Source organism: Balearica regulorum, unplaced genomic scaffold, assembly GCF_011004875.1.
Source record: "Balearica regulorum gibbericeps isolate bBalReg1 unplaced genomic scaffold, bBalReg1.pri scaffold_124_arrow_ctg1, whole genome shotgun sequence".
NCBI lineage: Eukaryota > Metazoa > Chordata > Aves > Gruiformes > Gruidae > Balearica > Balearica regulorum.
In genome coordinates, this window is record NW_022679052.1 from 1,358 (window position 1) to 23,162 (window position 21,805).

The 21,805-nt window shown below is 54.1% G+C and overlaps 1 protein-coding gene and 1 pseudogene across 1 annotated transcript; one reads left to right on the top strand and one right to left on the bottom strand.

Moving 5' to 3' along the window:
* Positions 1 to 2,602: 2,602 nt before the first annotated feature.
* Positions 2,603 to 8,573, bottom strand: LOC142599764 (olfactory receptor 14A16-like; annotated as a pseudogene).
* A 10,098-nt stretch (positions 8,574 to 18,671) lies between these two features.
* Positions 18,672 to 19,671, top strand: LOC142599765 (olfactory receptor 14J1-like). Its single transcript, XM_075741529.1, has one exon. It carries the CDS (start codon positions 18,712 to 18,714, stop codon positions 19,669 to 19,671), a length of 960 nt encoding a protein of 319 aa, XP_075597644.1. The 5' UTR covers positions 18,672 to 18,711.
* Positions 19,672 to 21,805: the final 2,134 nt, after the last annotated feature.

Sequence of the window (21,805 nt, forward strand, 5' to 3'; positions counted from 1 at the left end):
TTGACCTGCTGGTCACGCCTCTTTTGATGCAGCCCAGGACACGGTTGGCTTCCTGGGCTGCCAGCGCACACTGCAGCTCCTGTTGAGCTTCTCATCAATCAATACCCCCAAGTCCTTCTCCTCAGGGCTGCTTTCAATCCATTCCTTGCCCAGCCTATAGTCATGCTTGGGATTGCGTCGACCCACGTGCAGGACCTTGCACTTGGCCTTGTGGAACTTCATGTGGTTCGTATGGGCCCACCTCTCCAGTCTGTCAAGGTCCATCTGGATGGCATCCCTTCCCTCCAGCATGTCGACCCCACCACACAGCTTGGTGTCATCGGCAAACTTGCTGAGGGTGCACTCGATCCTACTGTCCATGTCGCCGACAAAGATGTTGAACAGTGCCGGTCCCAGCAACCATCAACTTTGAGGGCAACCATCCAGCCAATTCCTTATCCACTGCGTGGTCCATCCATTGAATCCATGTCTCTCCAATGTAGAGACAAGGATGTCATGCGGGACAGTGTCAAATGCCTTGCACAAGTCCAGGCAGATGATGTCAGTTGCCCTTCCCTTGTCCACCAGTGCTGTAACCCCATCATAGAAGGCCACCAGATTTGTCAGGCACGATTTGCCCTTAGTGAAGCCGTGTTGGCAGAAGGCAAGGCTGATGGGGAACTCCTGCCAGCCTGTCAGTACTGACAAGGAGGACATGGAGAATCCAGAGCCAGTCTCTTCACCATGGTGCATGGTGGGAGGACAAAGGAAAAGGGGAGGAAGGTGAAAGAGGAGAGCTTCAGCCACGAAACAAGGACAATTTTTATCCTGTGAGCTCAGCCAAGTGCTGGAACAGGTCACCCAGAGAGGTTGTACAGTCCCTGTCCTTGGGGTTTTCCAACTCGCACTGAATCAGCCTTGAACCACTTGGTCTGACCCTGTTTCTGACAGGTTGGACGGCAGGCTGCCTGAGGTCCCTTCCACCTCAGGTCTCTGAGGATCCGATGGGGATGCTGGGCCCTATTTCCAACTGGAGTTCTGCAGATGTTTATGGGGCATGAAGCCTCCTGTGCTGTAGGTGACCATCTAAACCAACCCCTCAAGCAGGGAAGAGAGGTCGACACCTCCGTGGGACTCGCTCTGTGCAAAGCCTGAGGAGTCCTGCGCAGGGATGGTTTTGGGGGCACGAGGCTCTGTGCAAGACCCCAAATGATCTTGTTTTAATGCCTGTATGCCTGTCAGACAGATGTCAGTGAATGGCATGGAAATGAAAGGAAGAAGATCTGAAGACAAAGAGCCAAAGCAAAGAGACGTGTCAACACACTCTTCAGGGTTTTGGGGTTTTTTTTCTGTCTTTGGAGGGGGATTGCTTTTTCCCAGAACTGGGAAAGGATGTGGGATGTAAATGCGTTCAGCTCGAGGGACACAGAGACCTGGTGCCAGTGTAGATGCCCTGGGAAGCCCTGCCCAGCCTCCACCTGCAGCTTGCAAGGGGCTCTGGTCTCCCACAGGTCCTCTGTGACAGATGCCAATCCCAGGCCAGCACCTCAGGTACATGGGGGCCCCTCAAAGTGGCACGGCCTCTTCATGCTCAGACAACTGGGCTCTGCATGGGAAGGGGCACATGGGGGGTTTGGTTTGGGTTTGTTTTTTTTTCCACTGAAATCATCTAGAAGGAAATTTTCATCAGAAGAATCCTTGGAGTGTTTGTAAGAACTGGCAATGTTTTCCCACCATGACAGAATGGGAATTTCCAGGAAGTATAATAATAGTAGCAGCAGAAATATTTACCTTCCCCTGTCCTTGCATTACCACTACGCTGTCTATTCTTTCATCTCCCTCATCGCTCAGGTGTTTCCACCTCTCCTGGTTCAATGGCCATGTCTAAGGACATCATTGCAGCAGACTATCTGGACGTACGCCCTTCCCATTGCTCCCAGGTTTCCTCCTCCGCTTGCTCTTTGGCCATTCAGATGCCTCTCAACTCTCTGGTTTCTGCTTGGAGCTTCAGGGAGTTAGAAACTTGCCCCATCTTTCAGAACTCTCATGAACTCTTTAGCCAACACCTTCACTGTGTCTGTACCTATCCTTTGTTATCTCCATGTTTAAAACTGCTCTCGTACGGAAATCCCTTGTGAAAGGTGGACCACGTTAGATGCTGCTTGGACGGAGCATCCAGCTGAGGAGAGAGATTTCATGTTCATTAACTTGCCTCGTGTTTAACTGTTGTTTGTTGTCAGTGAAGAGAAACCTTTGTGTGCCTGCGTGCAGCCCAGGTCTCCAAGGAAAGCAGGTGGGAGCTGGTGTGAAGGAGCTGTACCATCCAGCTGCAGAGCTCAGTGGAGAAGCCTGATGTGAGGAAAGGTGATGCAAGGCCCAGGTGGCCGATGAGGGAACTGGTGGCCTTGGGGAGGAGCGAGGTTGTCCAGACAGTGTTGGATCTCAAGGGACTGCTTCTCCTGCCTCTCCAGATGTCTTTAGGAGACAGCTTGCACCAACATCCATTGTAGAATGTTGCTATCACTTCTTCTGTAAACTGACAAGTGATAAAAAATTGCCTTGAAAGAAAAAAAAATTCTCCTTTATGAAATCTTCTTTGCAATCTTCATCATTAAGTACTCAGCTACAACCTCTCCAATTAGTTGTGCAAGTCTTGAGGACTTGAAGAAAATTACGGGAGGAGACATGGCTCGTTAGAGCTTTCTGTACTTGAATGAGCCCCATGGCGTATTTGCTGCTGAGTCCATGCACCTCAGATACCAAGAAAAGGAGACTGAAGAAACCTCTGGAGAAGGCCAAGTCAGCAGTAAAGCCCAAAGTACCTTGAAGCATGAATGGGCCCCACTGGGGGCCATTGCTGACAAAGCCTCCTCAGGGACTCGTTAGAGCAGCTCATTGGAGGCCATGATGACAAAGCAAGGCAAAGTGCAGGCAGCTCTGATGCTGAGGACACCCTGGCTTTGTCTGATGAAGCAGAAATGCCAAGCGCTGACCCCCAGCCCCTGGCAAGGGACATCCTGACCCTCACCTGTGTCTCCGGGCTCTGCCTTGTCCCGTGGGGAGTGGGATGCCAAGGGAAGGACAACGGGATGACACCTCCTGGCCTCCCCCGCGGTGGGTGCAAGGAGGCAAGGAGGCCTTACAGCCTTGCCAGCACCCTTGGCCATCGGCACCACAGGCCATCCTACACTGCCCCACGCCTCTGCCTGTTTCCCTGCAGGCACCCAACGCACTTCCCCACCTTCTTCTCACCCCATGCTATCTCCCTACCTGGACTGCTGTCTCTCCCTCCTCGCCACATGTTCCCTCAAACACAAAGCCATCGGCTCATCCAGGCTCCCTCCAGGTCACTTTTTGCACCACAGCACTGCCCTCAGAAGGACAGTTCTTCAGCCTCACCTCCACTCGGCACCTCCAAAGCTGCAGTTTCTCGTGCTTCTCCTTTCTCATGCTCTTGCCCACGACCAAAAGAATAGTGCCATCACCTCAGAAAGGAATTTTCCAGCTGTCTCGAGGTACCCCTATGCTTCCCTCAGCCTCCACTTCACCAGGATGAAGCAGCCCAGGTCTCTCATGCTCTCCACACACGACCCCTAACCCTATCTTGGCAGACTTTCTCTGCCCACGTGACAGTCCCTCCCCATCCCTCCAGAACGGGGAGCCCCCCACCCTGGGACACACCACTGCAGAGGTGGCCACACACCAGTGCTGAGTCCAGCTGGAGAAGAAGTGCCCTTGCCTGGGTGGCCACGCTCCTCCTAGGGCAGCCCAATGTGCTCCTGGCCATCTTCCTCTTCAGCACCACTGGCTGCTCTGGCATCCCTCCTAATGCCCAAAGCCTCCTCCTTGAGGCCGCTCCTCCACCAGTCATGGCCGAGCCTGCCTTGATGGACACGTGTTGTGGTGTAACCCTGGCAGACAGCTCAGTGCCACACAGTCGCTGCCTCACTCATGATGTCCTATGGTATGGAAGATCCCTTTGGTCAGTTGTGGCCAGCTGTCCCTGCCATGTCCCCTCCCAGCTTCTCGTGCACTCCCAGCCTCCCTGCTGGTGGAGCAGCCTGAGAAGCAGGAAAGGCCTTGATGCTGTGCGAGCCCTATTCAGCAATAACTAAACCATCGCTGTGTTATCAGCACCTTTTTCTGTCACAAACTCAAAGCACAGAGCCATACTGGCCACTTTGATGGAAATTAATTGCACCCTAACCAAACCCAGTACAAGGGGGTGGTTCTGTCCCCTGATGCAGAACATCACCAGATCAGAAGGAGAAGATCCCTTCTCTTTGGGAAACTTCTTGAGGTTTCTGTTGATGAAATCCCAGAGCTTCTCAAGGTCGTTTGGAGGGAAGCTCCATTGTGTCACCGGCTAACGTGTGTGTGCAGATGACTCACCTGACTTGTGGTGCATCTAAAAAGGTGACAGCAGTAGGAATGAAAGGACACGACAGATAATAAATAAGAAGCAAAGATACTAATTCAATGAAATGCTAAAGCCTGGAGCTCTGCCTTGGGATTGGTGATGAGCCTGTGGAGAGTTTGTGGGTCAGGATTAGCCAAGCAGACCAGCACAGGGGACCTTTCAGTGCATGTCTTATTGTCTGCTTGATTAGGAAGACGCAGATGAGCCCTTCTGCAGGCCACTGGAAGAAGCCTCATGTTTTAACACCCTGGTCATCAGTGAGAACTCCCCAAGCATGGGCAGATGGCGTTAGGAAAGCCCAAGCCCAACTTGAGCTGAATCTGCTGAGTGACCTGAAGGACAACAAAACCCATTTCTATGACTACATAAAGAGCAAAAGGAAGACTAATCAAAATGTACATGACAGTCAAGGTCTTCCTCACCACAGGCTGTACTGCTAGGACCAAATTTCAGGTATCTCATGGAAATTGGGAGCGAGGAAGACTTCACCTTGGTGCAGGAGTCTCAGGTTAGGGAACATTTCATCAAAGTGGCCATACCTGAGCCTACGGGAACTGAGGGGATGCACCCACGAGTGCTGAGGGAGCTGGCCAATGTCACTGCGAAGCCACTCTGGACTTTCTTTCAACTGTGGTGGTTACTGGGAGAGGTTCCTGCTGACTGGACAGAAGCAAATACCAACACTATCTCAAAGAAGGACAAGAAGGAGGATGTGGGGAGCTTTCAGCCTGTCTCCTCTAGCATCCCCCGAGACACACTGATGAAGTAGAGGTTAGAGAAGTGGAGAGTGATGTGGATGGAGAAGTGACTGAACTACCTGGCTCAGAGGATCGTGACCGTGGCACAAAGCCCAGCAGGAGGTACCATGAGCTGCGGTGCAGGCACCAAAGCTCGGCCCTCAGTCTGGGAGTTGCCAGCAGGCAGTGCCAGTGGCTGCAGCACCCAAGAGACCCACGGCCCCGTGCGCAGCAGCGAGTCCTGTTCTGAGCATGGGGAGCTGCTCTGGCTGGAGAGGAGCTGCTGGGAGCACTGGATTGGTGCTGCCCACCTGTGGTGTACAAGGGGGTGAGTCTGATGCGTGGCTGAGGGAGGCCCTCCCGCTGAGTCACGAAAGGACCCCCTTGCTTTCTGAACTCCTTCTCAGAGAGGAGCGTAGGAGAGGCTAGGTCCGGTCTGAGTCCTAGACGTGGTCAACGGTTTATGTCTAAAGGTGTGTAGCCATATGTCACAGTCACCGTTTGCTTGTCAGAGCCCCCTCCAGGACTGTCACTGAGACAGTTTTGCAAAGGTGAATCAGACAGAAATTTTATTAAAGCGACAGCAAGGCTTTTGACACCGTCTCTCATACCATCCTCGTTAGCAAGCTTCGGCAGTGTGGGTTGGAGGAGTGGACAGTGAGGTGGTAGAGAAGTGGCTGAATGGCAGAGCCCAGAGGGTTGTGATAAGCGGCGCAGAGCCTGGTTGGAGGCCTGTAGCTAGTGGTGTGCCCCAAGGGTCAGTGCTTGGTCCGGTCTTATTCAAGATCAATGACCTGGACGAGGGGACAGAGTGTACCCTCAGCAAATTCGCTGATGAGACTAAGCTGGGAGGAGCGGCCAACACACCTGAAGGCTGCGCTGCCATTGAGCGACATCTGGACAGACAAGAGTATTGGCTGGAGAGGAACCCCATGAAATTCAACAAGGGCAAGTGTAGGGTCCTGCAGCTGGGGAACAACAACCCCAGACACCAGTACAGGGTAGGGGTTGGCCTGCTGGGAAGCAGCACGGCACAAACTGGAACACAGGAAGTTCCATCTCAATACGAGGAAAAACTCAGAGAGGTTGTGGGGTCTTCTCCTCTGGAGAGATTCAAAACCTGCCTGGACAAAATCCTGTGCAACCTCCTCTAGGTGATCCTGCTTTGATTGGAGGGTGGACTAGATGATCTCCAGAGGTCCCTGCCAACCCCTACCAGCCTGAGATTCTGTGATTCGGTGACCCGTGATCCTTCTCCTGGTTCTGGGCTTCTATTGATGCCACTGGCATTAAACTGGGAGGAGTGAGATGGATTGAGGTTCCCCTCCCCTGGCCACTTTAGCTTAAAGCCTTCTTCACCAACCTGGCAAGCCTAGCTGCTCTTCCCCTTCTCTGACAGATGGATCCAATCACCCCTTGGTAGACCAGGTTTCTCAAAGCCAGTCCCATGGCCTGAGTAGATGAACACCTGGCTGTGGCACCAGTCAGCAACCAGTGTGGCAACCATTTGTTGACCAATTCAACCCCCTTCCCTTTGACCAGGAGGATGGATGAAAAACCTGTGTGTGCTCCAGAGTCCCTTCCCACCGCTCCCAGGGCTCTGTCATCCTTCTTGATACTCCTCAGGCTGCTCCTGGCTGTATCACTGGTGCCCATGTACAACAACAGCAGCAACTGATAATGGTCAGTGGCCTGTAGGAGGCTTGGTAGTCTCCCAGTGACATCCCTGCTCCGAGTCCCCGGTAAGCAGCACACGTCTCTAGAGAGTGCCTCAGGTCAGCAGATGGGTGCCCCTGGGCCTCTCTGAAGAGAGTCGCCTACTGCTATCAGCCGTCGCCTTTTCTTAGTTGCGCTGGTTGTTATACGGGGAGCAGCTCGGGCTGCCTTCCTCAGCTCCAGCATCTCTCCTGATGTGTGGGTTGTGATTTCACTGATGCTGCTAAAATTCTTGCAGAACGCCTGGTTCTAGCCTTGGGGCTCTCACTTCTCCTCTGCATGTACAAGAGCAGAGGAGTCTTGAGGGTATGCATTCACTTCCCACACATTTCAAAGAAGCAATTGCCATGGTGTATCCTCAGATACAGTGCGGGAAGTGGCCCATGAGGGAGGCCTCCAGGGAAAGCTCAGTCCAGTCCCATCCCTCACACATCTCCCCTGACCTCCTCCCCTCAGCCCATGGAGAACCCCAGCACAGCAACATGGCCTCACAGGGTCAAGCTTTTCAGCCTGTTCTTCACCTCTAGACTTGGAAGAAGATCCCGAGCTCCAGATACTGGTCCTGAGGAAACACCCTGACACATGTGACACGGGAGGCCAGCTCCACCATTGTACCAGACACACATACTAAATCCTCTGGATCAGACAGGTTTCTTCATGGATCTCAAGATATGGAGTGCTTGCAGTTATTTCCCAGCAAATAAGATTACCGACAGATAAAATGTCCAAAGCACAGGAGGTTCCCCAGTGACTTGGGAAATCCCTCATGAAGAGACATGGGCAGCTTATGACTGCTGAAAGACTACTGACTGAATCAGCTTCTTCAGGGCGTCTTTCAGCTCCTGGTTCCTCATGCTGTAGATGAGGGGGTTCACTGCTGGAGGCACCACCGAGTACAGAACTGTCACCACCAGGTCCAGGGATGGGGAGGAGATGGAGGGGGGCTTCAGGTATGAAAACATACCAGTGCTGATGAATAGGGAGACCACGGCCAGGTGAGGGAGGCACGTGGAAAAGGCTTTGTGCCGTCCCTGCTCCGAGGGGATCCTCAGCACGGCCCTGAAGATCTGCACATAGGACACCACAATGAACACAAAACACCCAAAAGCTAAAGAAAAACTAACCACAATAAGACCAATTTCCCTGAGGTAGGTGTGTGAGCAGGAGAGCTTGAGGATCTGGGGGATTTCACAGAAGAACTGTCCCACAGCATTGCCCTGGCAGAGGGGTATGGAAAATGTATTGGCAGTGTGAAGGAGAGAATTGATAAAAGCACTGCCCCAGGCAGCTGCTGCCATGTGGACACAAGCTCTGCTGCCCAGGAGGGTCCCGTAGTGCAGGGGGTGGCAGATGGCAACATAGCGGTCGTAGGCCATGACGGTGAGAAGAGAAAACTCTGCTACTACCAAGGAGGAAAATAGAAAGACCTGTGCAGCACATCCTGCATAGGAGATGTCCCTGGTGTCCCAGAGGGAATTGGCCATGGATTTGGGAAGAGTGGTGGAGATGGAGCCCAGGTCGATGAGGGAGAGGTTGATGAGGAAGAAATACATGGGGGTGTGGAGGCGGTGGTCGCAGGCTATGGTGGTGATGATGAGGCCGTTGCCCAGGAGGGCAGCCAGGTAGATGCCCAGGAAGAGCCAGAAGTGCAAGAGCTGCAGCTGCCGTGTGTCTGCAAAGGCCAGGAGGAGGAACTGGGTGATGGAGCTGCCGTTGGACATCTGCTGCTTCTGTACATGGGGTCCTGTCCTTAGAGGAAGAGTCAATGAAGAGTTTGGGGGCAATTCTCTGAGGAAGATCAAAGTCTGGGGCCAGTCCTGGAGTTTGACTTTGTCAGATGAAACTGCTCCTAATGCAGAAGAGCTCGTCAGCACCTGCACTCCCAGTGCTAAGGAATGGGGATAGCAGAAGGCAGTTGGAGAGGGTTGGGGGGGTTAAAGCTGCCCCCATCTCCCCTGGAGTGTTTTCTTTGAATTCAGAAACCATCAGTATTTCTGCTGCACTCAGGGAGGACAGAGTCCTGAGAGGCAAAAGGGTTGCCCGTGGTGTAATGCAGAATGAGGGGAGCTGGTCTGTCCATCTGAGCTGTTCTGAGCTGCCCTGGGCTTGTCCTTCATGAGATAGAGAGTGATCACCCTCCTGTGTTACCCTGGAAAAAAACAAACCACAGACCCTGCAGAGATGAGAGGGATCCAGTGCAGAACGCTAAATGCCTCACCCTTTCTCAAGGTCTCAGCGCCCCGCTTCTAGCCAGGGACACACATTTCTCATTGCACCGACCCAACAGCATTTCCTCCATTCCAGCACCTCTGCGCTTCTCCATGGGGCTTTCAGGGAACCGAAGGGTGCAGGGGCACAGGTTTGCATTCTGGAGAGCAAGTCACAGCTTGGAAGGACACCCCATGGAGACAGCCAAGTGTCCTAACAGCAGCACCTGATTCAGAGCAAACGAGCTCATTCTGCTGCCCCACAGCCCCACAGCTGAGAGGAAAGCTAGGACACTTCATTGCCATGGACACAGCTGCAGGAAAGGACCCACCAGCTCAGCCTGTGACTCTGCAGCTGAGACTCCCATCCCCAGAGAGCCTGACAGCAGGAACAACATAACAACAGCAAGAACAGGGACCAGTGGAGGAGACAGCTGGGAAAACACCAGGAGGTTCTGGCGCAGAGAGGCCAGGGCAGAGGCAGCCAGGCACTCAGGACAGTGTTACCCTGCCCCAGCTGTGCACGCCACCTCCCAGGCACCAACATTGCTTAGCAGCTGCTCCCAACCCCGGTGCTCTGCAGAGGGACCTGGGCACGTGGCTGGAGAGCTGCCCCATGGCTCTGCCGAGCTCTGGCTGCAGAGGAGGTGGCTCGTGCCTCGGACCCCACAGCCCTGAGGGCAGAGGCTTTGCTGGGTGGGAGAGGAGGCAAGGGGGCTTGCTCCCAGGAAGGGGTCTGCATTGCAGGCCATCATGCGGAGTTTTCTGAATTCTCCCTCCCACAACATTTCTGGGTTTAGCTTCCTCTTGTTCCCACATCATCTCCCTGCTGCCTGGAGATTTTCCTCCAGGCAGCTGTTTCCCTGCCCCATGTCTTTCCCTGTCAGCACTCCCAGGCCCCATCCCAAGCTCTGTGCACTCACCGTGGCCCTACAGAAAGCTGCCTCTGTGCAGGGCACTGGCTGCACGCATCGTCCTGTTTGCAGGTCAAAACAAGGACAGCTCAGACTAAGCCTGATGGGTCGGGCAGAGGTGATGCTGGTGCTGTCCGTAGGCAGAGGAGTGGCTGAAGGCACTTTAGGAGGCTCCTGGCAGATCTTCTGACCACGCAGAGCTGCAGTTGAGGAGCCTCAGCGACTTGTCAAACTTAGACCTCCTTTATCATGTATCCTCTCCCATTCCCCCAGAGCTTATGTTTATAGCACTCCTTGTCCTGACCTTCTCCTTGAAACCTGCTACTGGAAATATTCTGGGAGTGAGCTGAAGCTCTCAGCAGCCCTGACGCACACAGCACCCTCTGTACAGCAGAAGGACCCTGCCTTGCTGTGGGTCCCTCTTTCCACACACAGCTTCTCCCTACAGAACCGTGGGGAGCTCCCTGGGCAGGCTGAGTGCTGACCCTGGCAGGCAGCAGAGTCCTCCTCCTCTACGCCAGAGAAACTCTGAGAGTTGTTCTTCCCAATCCTGTAACCTGTGGCATGTGCCAGCTGGAGGAGATCCCTCCAGGCACTGAAGCTGCCTTGCCCTGCACCCACAGACTTACCACGTCGAGGGCTGTGAAGATTTCTCCTCCAGGGAGCTCTCAGCATCCTCCCGCTCCCAGCTGCCTTGAAGCTCTCTCAGCCTCGCAGGTCTCCTCTCGCTGCCTGCAGGCAGTGCCCTCAGCCCTGCTCCTGGGCAGAGCTGTCTCTCTGCAGCGCTGCCCACGGGCCATGAGCTCCCTCCATCCCAGGAGCCCGGCCCAGCTCAGCAGCAGAGGACCAGCCCAAGGTGGCACTTTCTCTGTCCCCTCTGGGCTGCCTCCAGGTGTCCCTGGGGCTCCAGGGGAACCTGCTCTGAAACAGCCTGAAGGAACCACTGATGTTCATTCTCTCAGCTGAGAAGAAATCCTTCTTTCCAGCAGAGTCATTTCTCGCTTCTGAAAAATAGTTGGGTCCAAGAATTACCTTGTCATTGTCCCATCTTTAGACAGGACAGCCAGACAGGGACAGGGAATGATCTCCTGTACCCCTGCTGAGGGAAGGGATTCATTCCAAATTCCACAGCACACACCTACAGGATGTGGGTTCCTCTGGCCTCACTTCAGGTGTGTCATGAACATCACCACCTAATCAACATCAGAGCTAATTACAACATTACCTAATCAAATTCAGGGCAGTTACTCTGTGTTATCTTCAAACAGAGACCTGTAGAATTCCTTGTGGTTCAAGGCTCTCCCACACAGGTCCATGCGGTTGGCAGGGACAGCGATGGTCCTGGACAGGAAAGCCATCGCCATTCAGAGCGAGTGCGTGTCAGACACCCCAGACAGCACTGCAGACACATTCGGTGCTTTTCTGCAGGAATCTGGTGGCCACCTCTGCAGCGTGGCAAGGCCTGTCCCTTCCCTAGCCAGGACATGTAGGGCAGTCCATGCGGAGGAGAAACATCACACCGGGGTCTCCTGCCTACACTTGCCAAGCTCTGGTTTTTACTCACCCCCTTGATAACAAGTCAAGGAAGAGACCCAAACTGTTCCCAGTGGGCCTGTCAGCAGCACCTTGTCATTGCTGGAGATCAGCTTCACCTCTGGCAAAGGCCCCCAGGGGCAGCAGAGGCACCACTGACAAAAACCCTCTTTGCTGCCAGGGCTGCCCTTCCCAGCCCTGTTTCTCTCTGGCCTGGGGGACAGCAGGGCTTGCTCACTCTCCTGGCATCCAGTTTCAGCTTGATGTTTCCATCTGCCAACCACTCGGGCATGTCTCTGCTCGGAAGCAAAGCCTCTGCACACACACAGGGGCTTGGACCCTTGGCACCAGGTTTCCCTGAGACAAGTCAGAGCTTGGCCTGGAGGCACACCTCCCGTGCTACAGCCAAAATGTTCACCTGTGGCCTCAGGTGAGGTCAAAGACAGGGCCACCTGCAGCCTGTTCTTTTTGACATCCATGGAGTACCTGCCCTGGTGTGGTGGGACACGTCACACAGCTTGGGGTGCTGCAGTGGGTGGGTACAGGCTTTTCAGGAGAGACAGGCTGGAAGGGTTAGGAGTGGGCTTCCCTGTAACTGAAGAAGGTACTTGGATGTCTGGAGCTCCTTGGTTGGACAGGGGACAAGTTGGGAGAGCCCTTGTGGGTGAGCCTCAGAGGAGAGACCAGCAAAGGTGGAATTGTGGTGGGAGATCACCCCACAGATGAAGAAGCGAACATGGACCTCTCTAAGCACCCCAAGGAAGACCCTCCACGTAGAAGCCTGGTTCTCACTGGGGTCTTTCATGACCATGGCATTTTCTGGAAGGGGAACACAGCAGGATGCCAACAGCCCAGGCTGTTTCTGGAGTGTCTTGGGACTGCTTCAGGAACAGTTACAGAGGAAGCAAAGATGAGCTGTGGCCACTGCCAAGGTTAGGAAGAGCAGGTGTAGACAGATCTGAGATCTGTGTCCTCTTTGCCTCAGTCTTCACCAGCAAGGCCTCCCAGGCCTTTGAGCCTAAATGCGGGACTCTGGAGGAGAACAGTCAATGGTGGATAAGAATCCAGTCTGGGGATACTTGAGCAAACTCAACGCTTACCAGGCCATGGGACCAGAGGGCTTGCATCCCAGGGTGCTGAAAGAGCAAGACGGTGTCACAGGGAGGCCAGTCTCCATCATGGAGGAAAAGTCCTGGAGACTGCGGGGACTCCCTGATGACTGGCACCTTTCCAAGAGGCCCCGAGGATGACCTGGGGAACTAAAGGCTGCTGAGCTTCCCTTTGGCTGAGGGACATGTACCAGAGCATATCCTCTTGGAGAGCAGTTCTGGGGGTGTGACAGAGGAGGTGGCGGGATGACCCCAGGGCTGATTCTGCCTGACCATCCTCATTGCTTCCTCTGATGAAAGGACCGCAGCTGTGGGTGAGGGGAGAGCAGTGCGGGTATTTCACCAGGACACCGGCAAGGCTTTCCACACCATCCCCCACAAGAGTCTCTTCTCACGAACAAACCTGCTGGAGGGATGGGTCAGTAGGAACCTTTGTGATCTGCAGCAAGGGCAAATCCAAAGTGCTGCCCCTGGGGTGGATGAGCCCCTTGAAGTGACACAGCTTAGGGACATCCTGGCTGGGTTACAGCTCTGCAGAACAATTTCTCCTCTCCAAGTGTTGGGAGAAATGGGGTTTGGAATTGGGCTGTATAATTCTGTATTTACAGAGAGGGAGAGAACGTGTCATCATCTTACTTGTCCATGTCCAGGGCCTATGACAAAAGCCATGTGAACTTGGAGATCAGCCTCAAAGTTCTGAACATGAAGCCTCCTTGCACAGATATTAAAGAGATCTTTTTTGTCTATGATTGTACTGTTGCCTCTCATCTTCATTCCAACAGTGGTGCATTCACCCCCGCAGAAGTGGTCACTGCCTCCAGGATACATGGGGGTGTCTTAAATGATTACATGGGGGAGCCTTCCTGAAGCAGGAGCTGGTGGCCAGGCAGAGAAGGCCAAGGAATCTCTCTTGAGGGAACTCATTTCTCTCTCTTGACTAGACAAGGAAGCCTGAGCAAGTACACCTACGGTGTCCAACAACCAACAGTTGTTATTGGCACTTAAGAAACATCCTGCTGTGTCTGCGTGCAGCTCCTTCTCCAAGTAAAGCCGGTGGATGTTGGTGCCAACGGGCTGAAGCTTGCAGCTGCAAACTTCAGTGGGGAATGCTCGGATGGGAACAGGGCTACTGTAAGGTGGCTGAAGGGAAAACGGTGGGCTTGGAGGGTAGGGATGAAGGCTCTTCACAGAGTGTCTGACAGAAAGGCTCAGACATAGTCAGTCTCCATCAGCAGACACGGAGGATCAATATCAATTGGAAATTGTGGCTATCACATCACCTGGAAGCAAAAAAATCAAGAGAAGTGGGAAAAATCCATTCCTATTGTTATTTAGCATTGTAATCTTTTCACTGAGACTACACTCCTGAAATATCGCTAATTAAGCACCAAAGAAGGGAGGAATAATGAAAATGATGCCCTGAGACTTGGCTTGTTAGGAGGTTTTGCATGTTAATGAGCCCTCTGGTGCAGAGCTCCTGAACTGCAGGTCCTGAAAGAAGTTGGAACAAGCCTCTAGAGAGCTACACGTCAGAAGCAAACCCCAGGGTTTCTGAGGGTGTTCGCAGGCCCCATTGAGGGAGATCGCTGAAGAGAGCATGGAGGGAATGATGAGAAGAGGTGACCATGCTGGGGGCTGATGAAGCAGGAAGTTAGAGGTGATGGATGGAAGCATAAAGTGAAATGTGGATGTGATTGTGAAAGCTCTTGACTTGTCTCATCGAGCAGGCCAGGCAAGTCGTGACCCCCAGCCCCTGGGCATGGGGACCCTTTCCCTCATGGGATGCTCAGGGCTCTTCCTGGGGGCAGGGAGCTGTGAGGGTGTGCGATGCTGAGTGCAGGACAGCAGTTGGACACATGCAAGGCTTGAAGGGGGTGAGAAGGCTTAAAAGCTCTGGGGCTGCACGTCCTCCTGCTGCTGCTGCTGCCTGCAAGTCAAAACTCAACCTCTTTCACTTCAGCACCAGACCCCCTCCCGCTCTGCTATTCCAGGTCTTCTTCCAGCCTTTAACACACTCATAGCTACACACACCCCACTCTCTCCCTGCCCTCCCATGTGTCTCACCAACCCTTCCCTCTTCCCCTGCACTGATGGGACATCACCGCACTGTGTTACAAGTCCCTGCAGCCACTTCCTCTAGGCTTCCCCATCAGTTTCCTCTTTCCACAAGCTGCTCTCCTGACATCTCTCTTTTCCTGACTCTTGGTATGGACAGTCTCGTACTTGAAACGCACCATCCTTGCAGACCAGCTCTACGGAGCTCTGCTGCCCTTCCCTGCTGCTCACATGGCATACCCCGCTTCATGGTCACAGAACAGGCCCCAGAGCCTGCTCCTCTGAGCTCTGCCATCGCCACACTTCTCTTCTTCCTTACTTCCCTTGGGAGGGGAGACCCCTCTGTTGACTCTTTCAGGTCCGACAGCCAAGGCTGACCCTGGCTGTGACATCCATGACGAGCTCTTCCTTCTTTGTCAGCAACAGAGTCACATGAGCATCACCACAGGTGGCCCATCTCGCAGCTGTGCGATAAAGACCTGTGTGCCAAGATGTATTGGGTTTGTGGGGCAAGTTTTTGGTACGGGGCAGCTACAGGGGTGGCTTCTGCAAGAAGCTGCTAGAAGCTTCCCCTGTGTCTGATACAGCCAATGCCAGCTGGCTCCAAGATGGACCGGCTGCTGGCCAAGGCCCAGCCAATCAGCACCCCTGTGATAACATATTTAAGAAGGGAAAAAAACGAGGAGGAGGTGCACGCATAACTGCAATGCTGTCATGGATGGTTACGTACGTTTTAGGAAAGACAGACCACCTAGGCAAGGTGGTGGAGTTGCTGGTTATGTGAGAGAGCAACTGGAATGTATCGAGCTCCGCCTAGGGGTGGATGAAGAAAGAGTCGAGAGCTTATGGGTAAGGATGAAGGGGCAGGCTAATATGGGGGGACACTGTTGTGGGTGTTTACTACAGGTCACGTGCTCAGGAGGACAAAGTTGATGAGGCCTTCTACAGACAACTAGAAGTAGCCTCACGATCACATGCCCTGGTCGTCACGGGGGACTTCAACCACCCTGATAGTTGCTAGAAAAGCATGACGGCCAGGCACGCACAGTCCAGGAGGTTTCTGTAGAGCAACTTTTTGACACAGGTGGTAGAGGAGCCCACGAGGAGAGGGGTGCTGCCGGACCTTGTACTAACAAATATAGAAGGACTCGTTGGGGATGTGAAGGCTGGGGGCAGCCGTGGCTGCAGTGACCATGAGATGGTGGAGTTCAGGATCCTGCGTGGCAGGAGCAGGGCAATCAGTAGGATTACAGCCCTGGATGTGAGGAGAGCTGACTTTGGCCTCTTCAAAGACCTGCTTGGGAGAACCCCGTGGGTTAAGGTTCTAGAAGGTAAGGGGGGTCCAAGAGAGCAGGTCAATATTCAAGCACCACTTCCTCCAAGGCCGTGATTGGTGCATCCCAACAAGTAGGAAATCAAGCAAAGGAGGCAGGAGACCTGCATGGATAGGCAAGGAGCTCCTGGAGAAACTCAACGGGAAGAAGGAAGTTTACCGATTGTGGAAAAAGGGGCTGGCCCCTTGGGAGGAATCTAGGGATGTAGTCAGAGAATGCAAGGATGCAAGACAGAAAGCTAAGGCCCGCTTGGCATTAAGTCTGGCATGGGATGTCAAGGACAAGAAGGAGGGCTTTGTCAAGTACATCAGCAGCACAAGGAAGACTAGGGAAAAGGTGGGCCTGCTGCTGAATGAGGTGGGTGCCCTGGTGACGGAGGATACAGAGAAGGCGGAGTTACTGAATTCCTTCTTTGCTTCGGTCTTTACTGGTCAGGTTGGCCCTCAGGAATCCCAGAGCCTGGAAGCAGGAGAGAAAGTCTTGTGAAAGGAAGACCTTCCCTTGGTCAAGGGGTTGGCCTGCTGGGAAGCAGCACGGCAGAGAAGGGCCTGGATTTGAGCATTAAACTGAGTAGCTGCCCTGAATTCTGTTAGGCAACGTGGGGCTGAACATGGGATAAATGCCATTATAGTCACTGGAGATCTAGTAAATTCAGCTGGTGGAAAAGAGAGACACCTAGCTCTCCCTGTGGTACAGGACCTCTGAAAACTGCCATGAACACAACGAGTAGGAAAAGGCTCTTTTGGCCTTTATTTGGGCATCAGCTGTTATTTCACCTGGCAAAGGAATTTCCCACCAGGCTCATATACGATCCCCAAGATGTTGCCCTGTCTGTATGAATGGCTCCATTAGAGCCTGCAGTTACCGGCATGTACCTTGCACCACCTCTGGCACCTCCAGTGTCATCGGGATGTTGCATCTGCGCCCTCATTCTTGCTTTCCATCTCCATTAATCAGCATGGGAGCTGAGAAAAGAGGCTCACATGCAGGTGCCTCTTTTGTGCACACCTGAAGAGGGGCAAGAGGAATTCCACCTCCTGTGGGTTTGTGCTGTGCATGGGAGGGATCTGAGTCCCTTTCCAGCTCTAGCACTAGGAATCCAGGATGAGATACCTGCATTGACTCAGCTGAATGCCTTCCCTCAGCGGGGGTAACAGAGATCCCTGCCTGTTGCTGCCTGGGTGGCCTGTGGAATGCTGGGACAAGGAAAGGTTGTTGTAGGACCTAACTCTGTCACCGATAGGACAAATGACACCGCTGGAAAGAAGTGTCTCTCCCCAGCTGAGAGGGGGAACATCAGTGATTCCGTCAGCCAAAAGATGCTGGAAGCATTGCAGGGCTCAATGTACAGCGAATTACCAGTGAGCCGACAGCTGCGGCGATACCCCATGGTCTGGACAAAAAGGTTGGTGCTAAAAAGAATGTTCTTATCTTTGGCCTTGGAGGTGGCCCCTATGATGTGTCTGTTCTGAGTATTGAAGATGGCATCTGTGAGGGGAAATCTGCTGCAGGTGACACAGCAGTTTCCCCTGGAGGGAGCCCGGGGGGGGACAGAGAAAGTGCCACCTTGGGCTGGTCCTCTGCTGCTGAGCTGGGCCGGGCTCCTGGGATGGAGGGAGCTCATGGCCCGTGGGCAGCGCTGCAGAGAGACAGCTCTGCCCAGGAGCAGGGCTGAGGGCACTGCCTGCAGGCCCCGAGGGGAGGGAATCGAGGCAGACAGAGCTTAAAGGCAGTCTGGGGTGGGAGGATGCTGCGAGCTCCCTGGAGGAGAAATCTTCACAGAGAGTAAGTCTGTGACTGCAGGGCATTGCATCTGCGGATCCTGGTGGGATCTCCTGAAGCTGGCACATCGCACAGCCTGCAGGATCGGTAAGTACAACTCTCGGAGATTCTCTGGTGTGGAGGATGAGGATGCGCTCCAGAGCAGGGATGCCCTGCTGCCCCATCAGAGGGACAAGGCATAAGGGCTGCCTTCTCCTGGGGATGGCTGCCCGGTGTGAAGCTGGGTGTGCAGGCAGGGGTGCCCAGGGCTGTCCTTGCCAGCAGGGTCCCTGCACCCCAGGGTGCTGTGTGCTGGGTCAGGGACTCTTCCACCTGCCAGGGTCAAGACTACCCAGGGAGCTCCCCACAGCGCTCTGGGGAGCAGCTGTGGGTGGAAGGAGATGCCCGCGGCAGGGCACAGCATGGCAAGGCTGTGCTGTGAGGGTCAGGGCTGCTCACAGCTCCAGATCACCCCAGGATATTTGCAGAGGGTCCCACATGGTGGGGTGCGATCTGTGAGCACGGGCCAGGAGGAGACAGAGAAGCAGCTCCTGGGAGGGACAGCTCCAGGCAGCAGAGATATGGGCAAGCAGTGAGAGGGAGCTGCTGCCAGAAGCACTATGAGAGGTGGGATTCAGGCACCTCCCTGCCATCCTCTGCAGCACGGATGCCTTCTCTGGGCAATCCTCTGTCTCCTCTCCCACCCAGCACAGACTCTGTGGGATGCTTGCTTTGCCTCTCAGAGCACACAAGGTTTAATTTTCAGGACAGCAGAAATGCCAAGGATTTCTGTCAGCAGAACTCGGAGGTAAAGGTTTTCCTGAAAGGCGATGGGCAGTTTGGAGGGGTGTCTATGGGAAATGGCTTTGATTTTGGTCTGAGAAGTCTCCCCTAACTGCTCACTGTCCTTTCCTCCACGCATAGCCCCCATGCCCAGAGGCAGCAGATGTCCAACGGCAGCTCCATCACCCAGTTCCTCCTCCTGGCCTTTGCAGACACACGGCAGCTGCAGCTCTTGCACTTCTGGCTCTTCCTGGGCATCTACCTGGCTGCCCTCCTGGGCAACGGCCTCATCATCACCACCATAGCCTGCGACCACCGCCTCCACACCCCCATGTACTTCTTCCTCATCAACCTCTCTGTTCTGGATCTCGGCTCCATCTCCACCATTGCCCCGAAATCCATGGCCAATTCCTTCTGGGACACCAGGGACATCTCCTACTTGGGATGTGCTGCACAGCTCTTTCTGTTTGTCTTCTTGCTTGGAGCAGAGTTTTCTCTTCTCACCGTCATGGCCTATGACCGCTACGTTGCCATCTGCCACCCCCTGCACTACGGGACCCTCCTGGGCAGCAGAGCTTGTGTCCACATGGCAGCAGCTGCCTGGGGCAGTGGGTTTCTCACTGCTCTGCTGCACACGGCCAATACATTTTCCATACCCCTCTGCCAGGGCAATGCTGTGGGACAGTTCTTCTGTGAAATCCCCCAGATCCTCAAGCTCTCCTGCTCACACTCCTACCTCACGGAAGCTGGGCTTCTTGTATTTTGTGTCTTTTTAGCATTTGGGTGTTTTATTTTCATTCTTTTCTCCTATGTGCAGATCTTCAGGGCCGTGCTGAGGATCCCCTCGGAGCAGGGACGGCACAAAGCCTTTTCCACGTGCCTCCCTCACCTGGCCGTGGTCTCCCTCTTTGTCAGCACTGCCATGTTTGCCTACCTGAAGCCCCCCTCCATCTCCTCCCCATCTCTGGATCTGGTGGTGACAGTTCTGTACTCGGTGGTGCCTCCAGCAGTGAACCCCCTCATCTACAGCATGAGGAACCAGCAGCTCAAGGAGTCCATTAGGAAAGTGATTTCATTCTTGCTCCTCACTAATGAGAAACTTCCCACCACTCTCCAGAAATGAATCCCAGGGAATTCCATTCTGGGCCTTTAGTTTTCATTCTTTTTCCTTTGGTTGTTTTTTTAATTATCATTACCATGGTTAGCATTATCATCGTCAGACCTGACTCTCTCAGATCATCACTGTAATGAAATGGGATCTCCCCGGTGAACTGCCTGAAGGCTTTTCGTCCAGAGCTCGCAAACAATACCTGAGTGTTCTGGTTTCAGCTGAGATAGAGTTAATTTTCTTCCTAGCAGCTGGTACAGTGCTCTGGTTTGGATTTAGTATAAGAATAATTTTGATAATGCACTTAAGTTTTTATTTGTTACTGAGCAGTCAAGGACTTTTCAGCTTCTCATACTGGCCTGCCAACGAGAAGGTACTATTACTATGAATTATTATTATCATTATTGTTATTATTGTCTTCCTTTTCTGTCCTATTAAACTGTCTTTATCTCAACCCATAAGGTTTTTTTAGTTTTTTTTTTCTTTTTGATTCTCTCCCCCATCCCACTTGGGGGGAGCGAGCAAATGGCAGTGTGGTTGTTTTAGCTGCCGCCTGGGTTTAACCGCAACGCTGAGGTACATTGCCAAGGCTGTCCCCGCCATGAACTTGCAGATGGTTTCCTCAAAGAGGGGAGCCTGGAGGTGCCTGGAGTAAGAGTAACTCTGGCTCAAGGTAGAGCGCCACAAGTCCTTGCTGTCCTGGTTCTCCAGCAGGCCCGGAAGGTGGCTGAAGAAGGACTGGTGCCCCCAAGGCCCTTAGTGCTGTCGTCTCTGCTGAAGGGTGGCGTGGAGAGGGAGGCTGGGAGCCTGTGTCAGGGCTTGCGCTGCAGGGAGCACGACCCAGCAGCCATGTCAGGTCACTGCTGTCCCCGTGCCCAGCACATGTCCTTCAGACAGTCTCCCCCACCCCGTCTGTTGGCCCAGACCCCCAAAGTCACCCCCAGTCCCGACATTTTGTAGCTTCCCCTTCCAGACCTGGCCATTCAGCACGGTCCAGCTTTGGGCTGCTCTTTCAAATCCATCTCCACTGGGGGAGCACCAAGCCCTTCCCAGGCTCACACATGCCCAGAGCCCGGCAGAGCCTGGAGCAGAGCTGCCTCTGAAGCCCTGCGTGGGACACAGTGGAGCCCGGGCAGGGGCTGGGTGCTGGGGAGGGCTGCCAAATCAGGAGGGTGGCAGGGGGACAGGGCACCGAGGTCTGTCGTGCAGACCACGCCAGGGAGATAGATGTTTCCCCACCCCGGTGGCCCCTTGCCCTGTGTGGTGCCTGCACAGTTGGGCTGTGGGGCCGCATGTGGGGCAGCGGGACCGGGCTGGTGCAAGAATGGCAATGCAAAGAGGAGGCATGATGCTCCTTGAAGCTCCTGCGCTGCCGGGACATCAAAGCTACCCTCAACCCCCAGCCAGGCAGGGCTGTTGCCATGGTGACCGCAATGATACTGGGACCCCCGGTGACATCAGGGGTGGGAGGGCTGGGGTCTGGTGGGAGGTGAGCAGCCCCACTGCAGCCAGAGCAGCTCCCCACAGCCGCGACAGGACTCGCTGCTGCTCAAGGGCTCCGGGGTGTCTTGGGGGGCTGCAGCCACTGGCACCGCCTGCCAGGAGCCCCAAGGAACTGACCTCACGCTGCCTCCCCTCCTGTGTCACCGTCCTCTCTCAGGAGCACCACCGGGTGCATTACTCCCTGCCCGGCTGTGAAGGGGACCTGCTGGAGGTCTTCTCTGCTGAGCCCCATGTCCTCAGCTCTGTCCCAGCCTCAGCTCACAGTCATGATCGCAATCCTTCTGCAGTGCGTGTCTCTGCCTGGAGCTGGCCACCACGGCCTGCCTGCGTGGTCCCAGAGGATCCCAGCAAGGTTGAGCTTGGACAGGAGGTTGTGACTGTCCTTGGTCTGAGTAGGTGTGATGTCATCTGGGTGGGCATCATGAAGGGAAGGAAAGGACTGGAGACAACAAGGACAAGAAGCAGTAAGGAAAATTTCAGATCAGGAGAAGGAAAGAAAAGAATAAAAGAAATACATATTATCTATCTCTCTATCTATCTATCTGTCTATCTCTCTCTGTGTCTGTCTGTCTCCGTCTTGGATACTGCAGGGGTAGATTGAAGACTCATGTTCAGCTCCTTGTGCAACCAAAAACCCAGGTCCTTC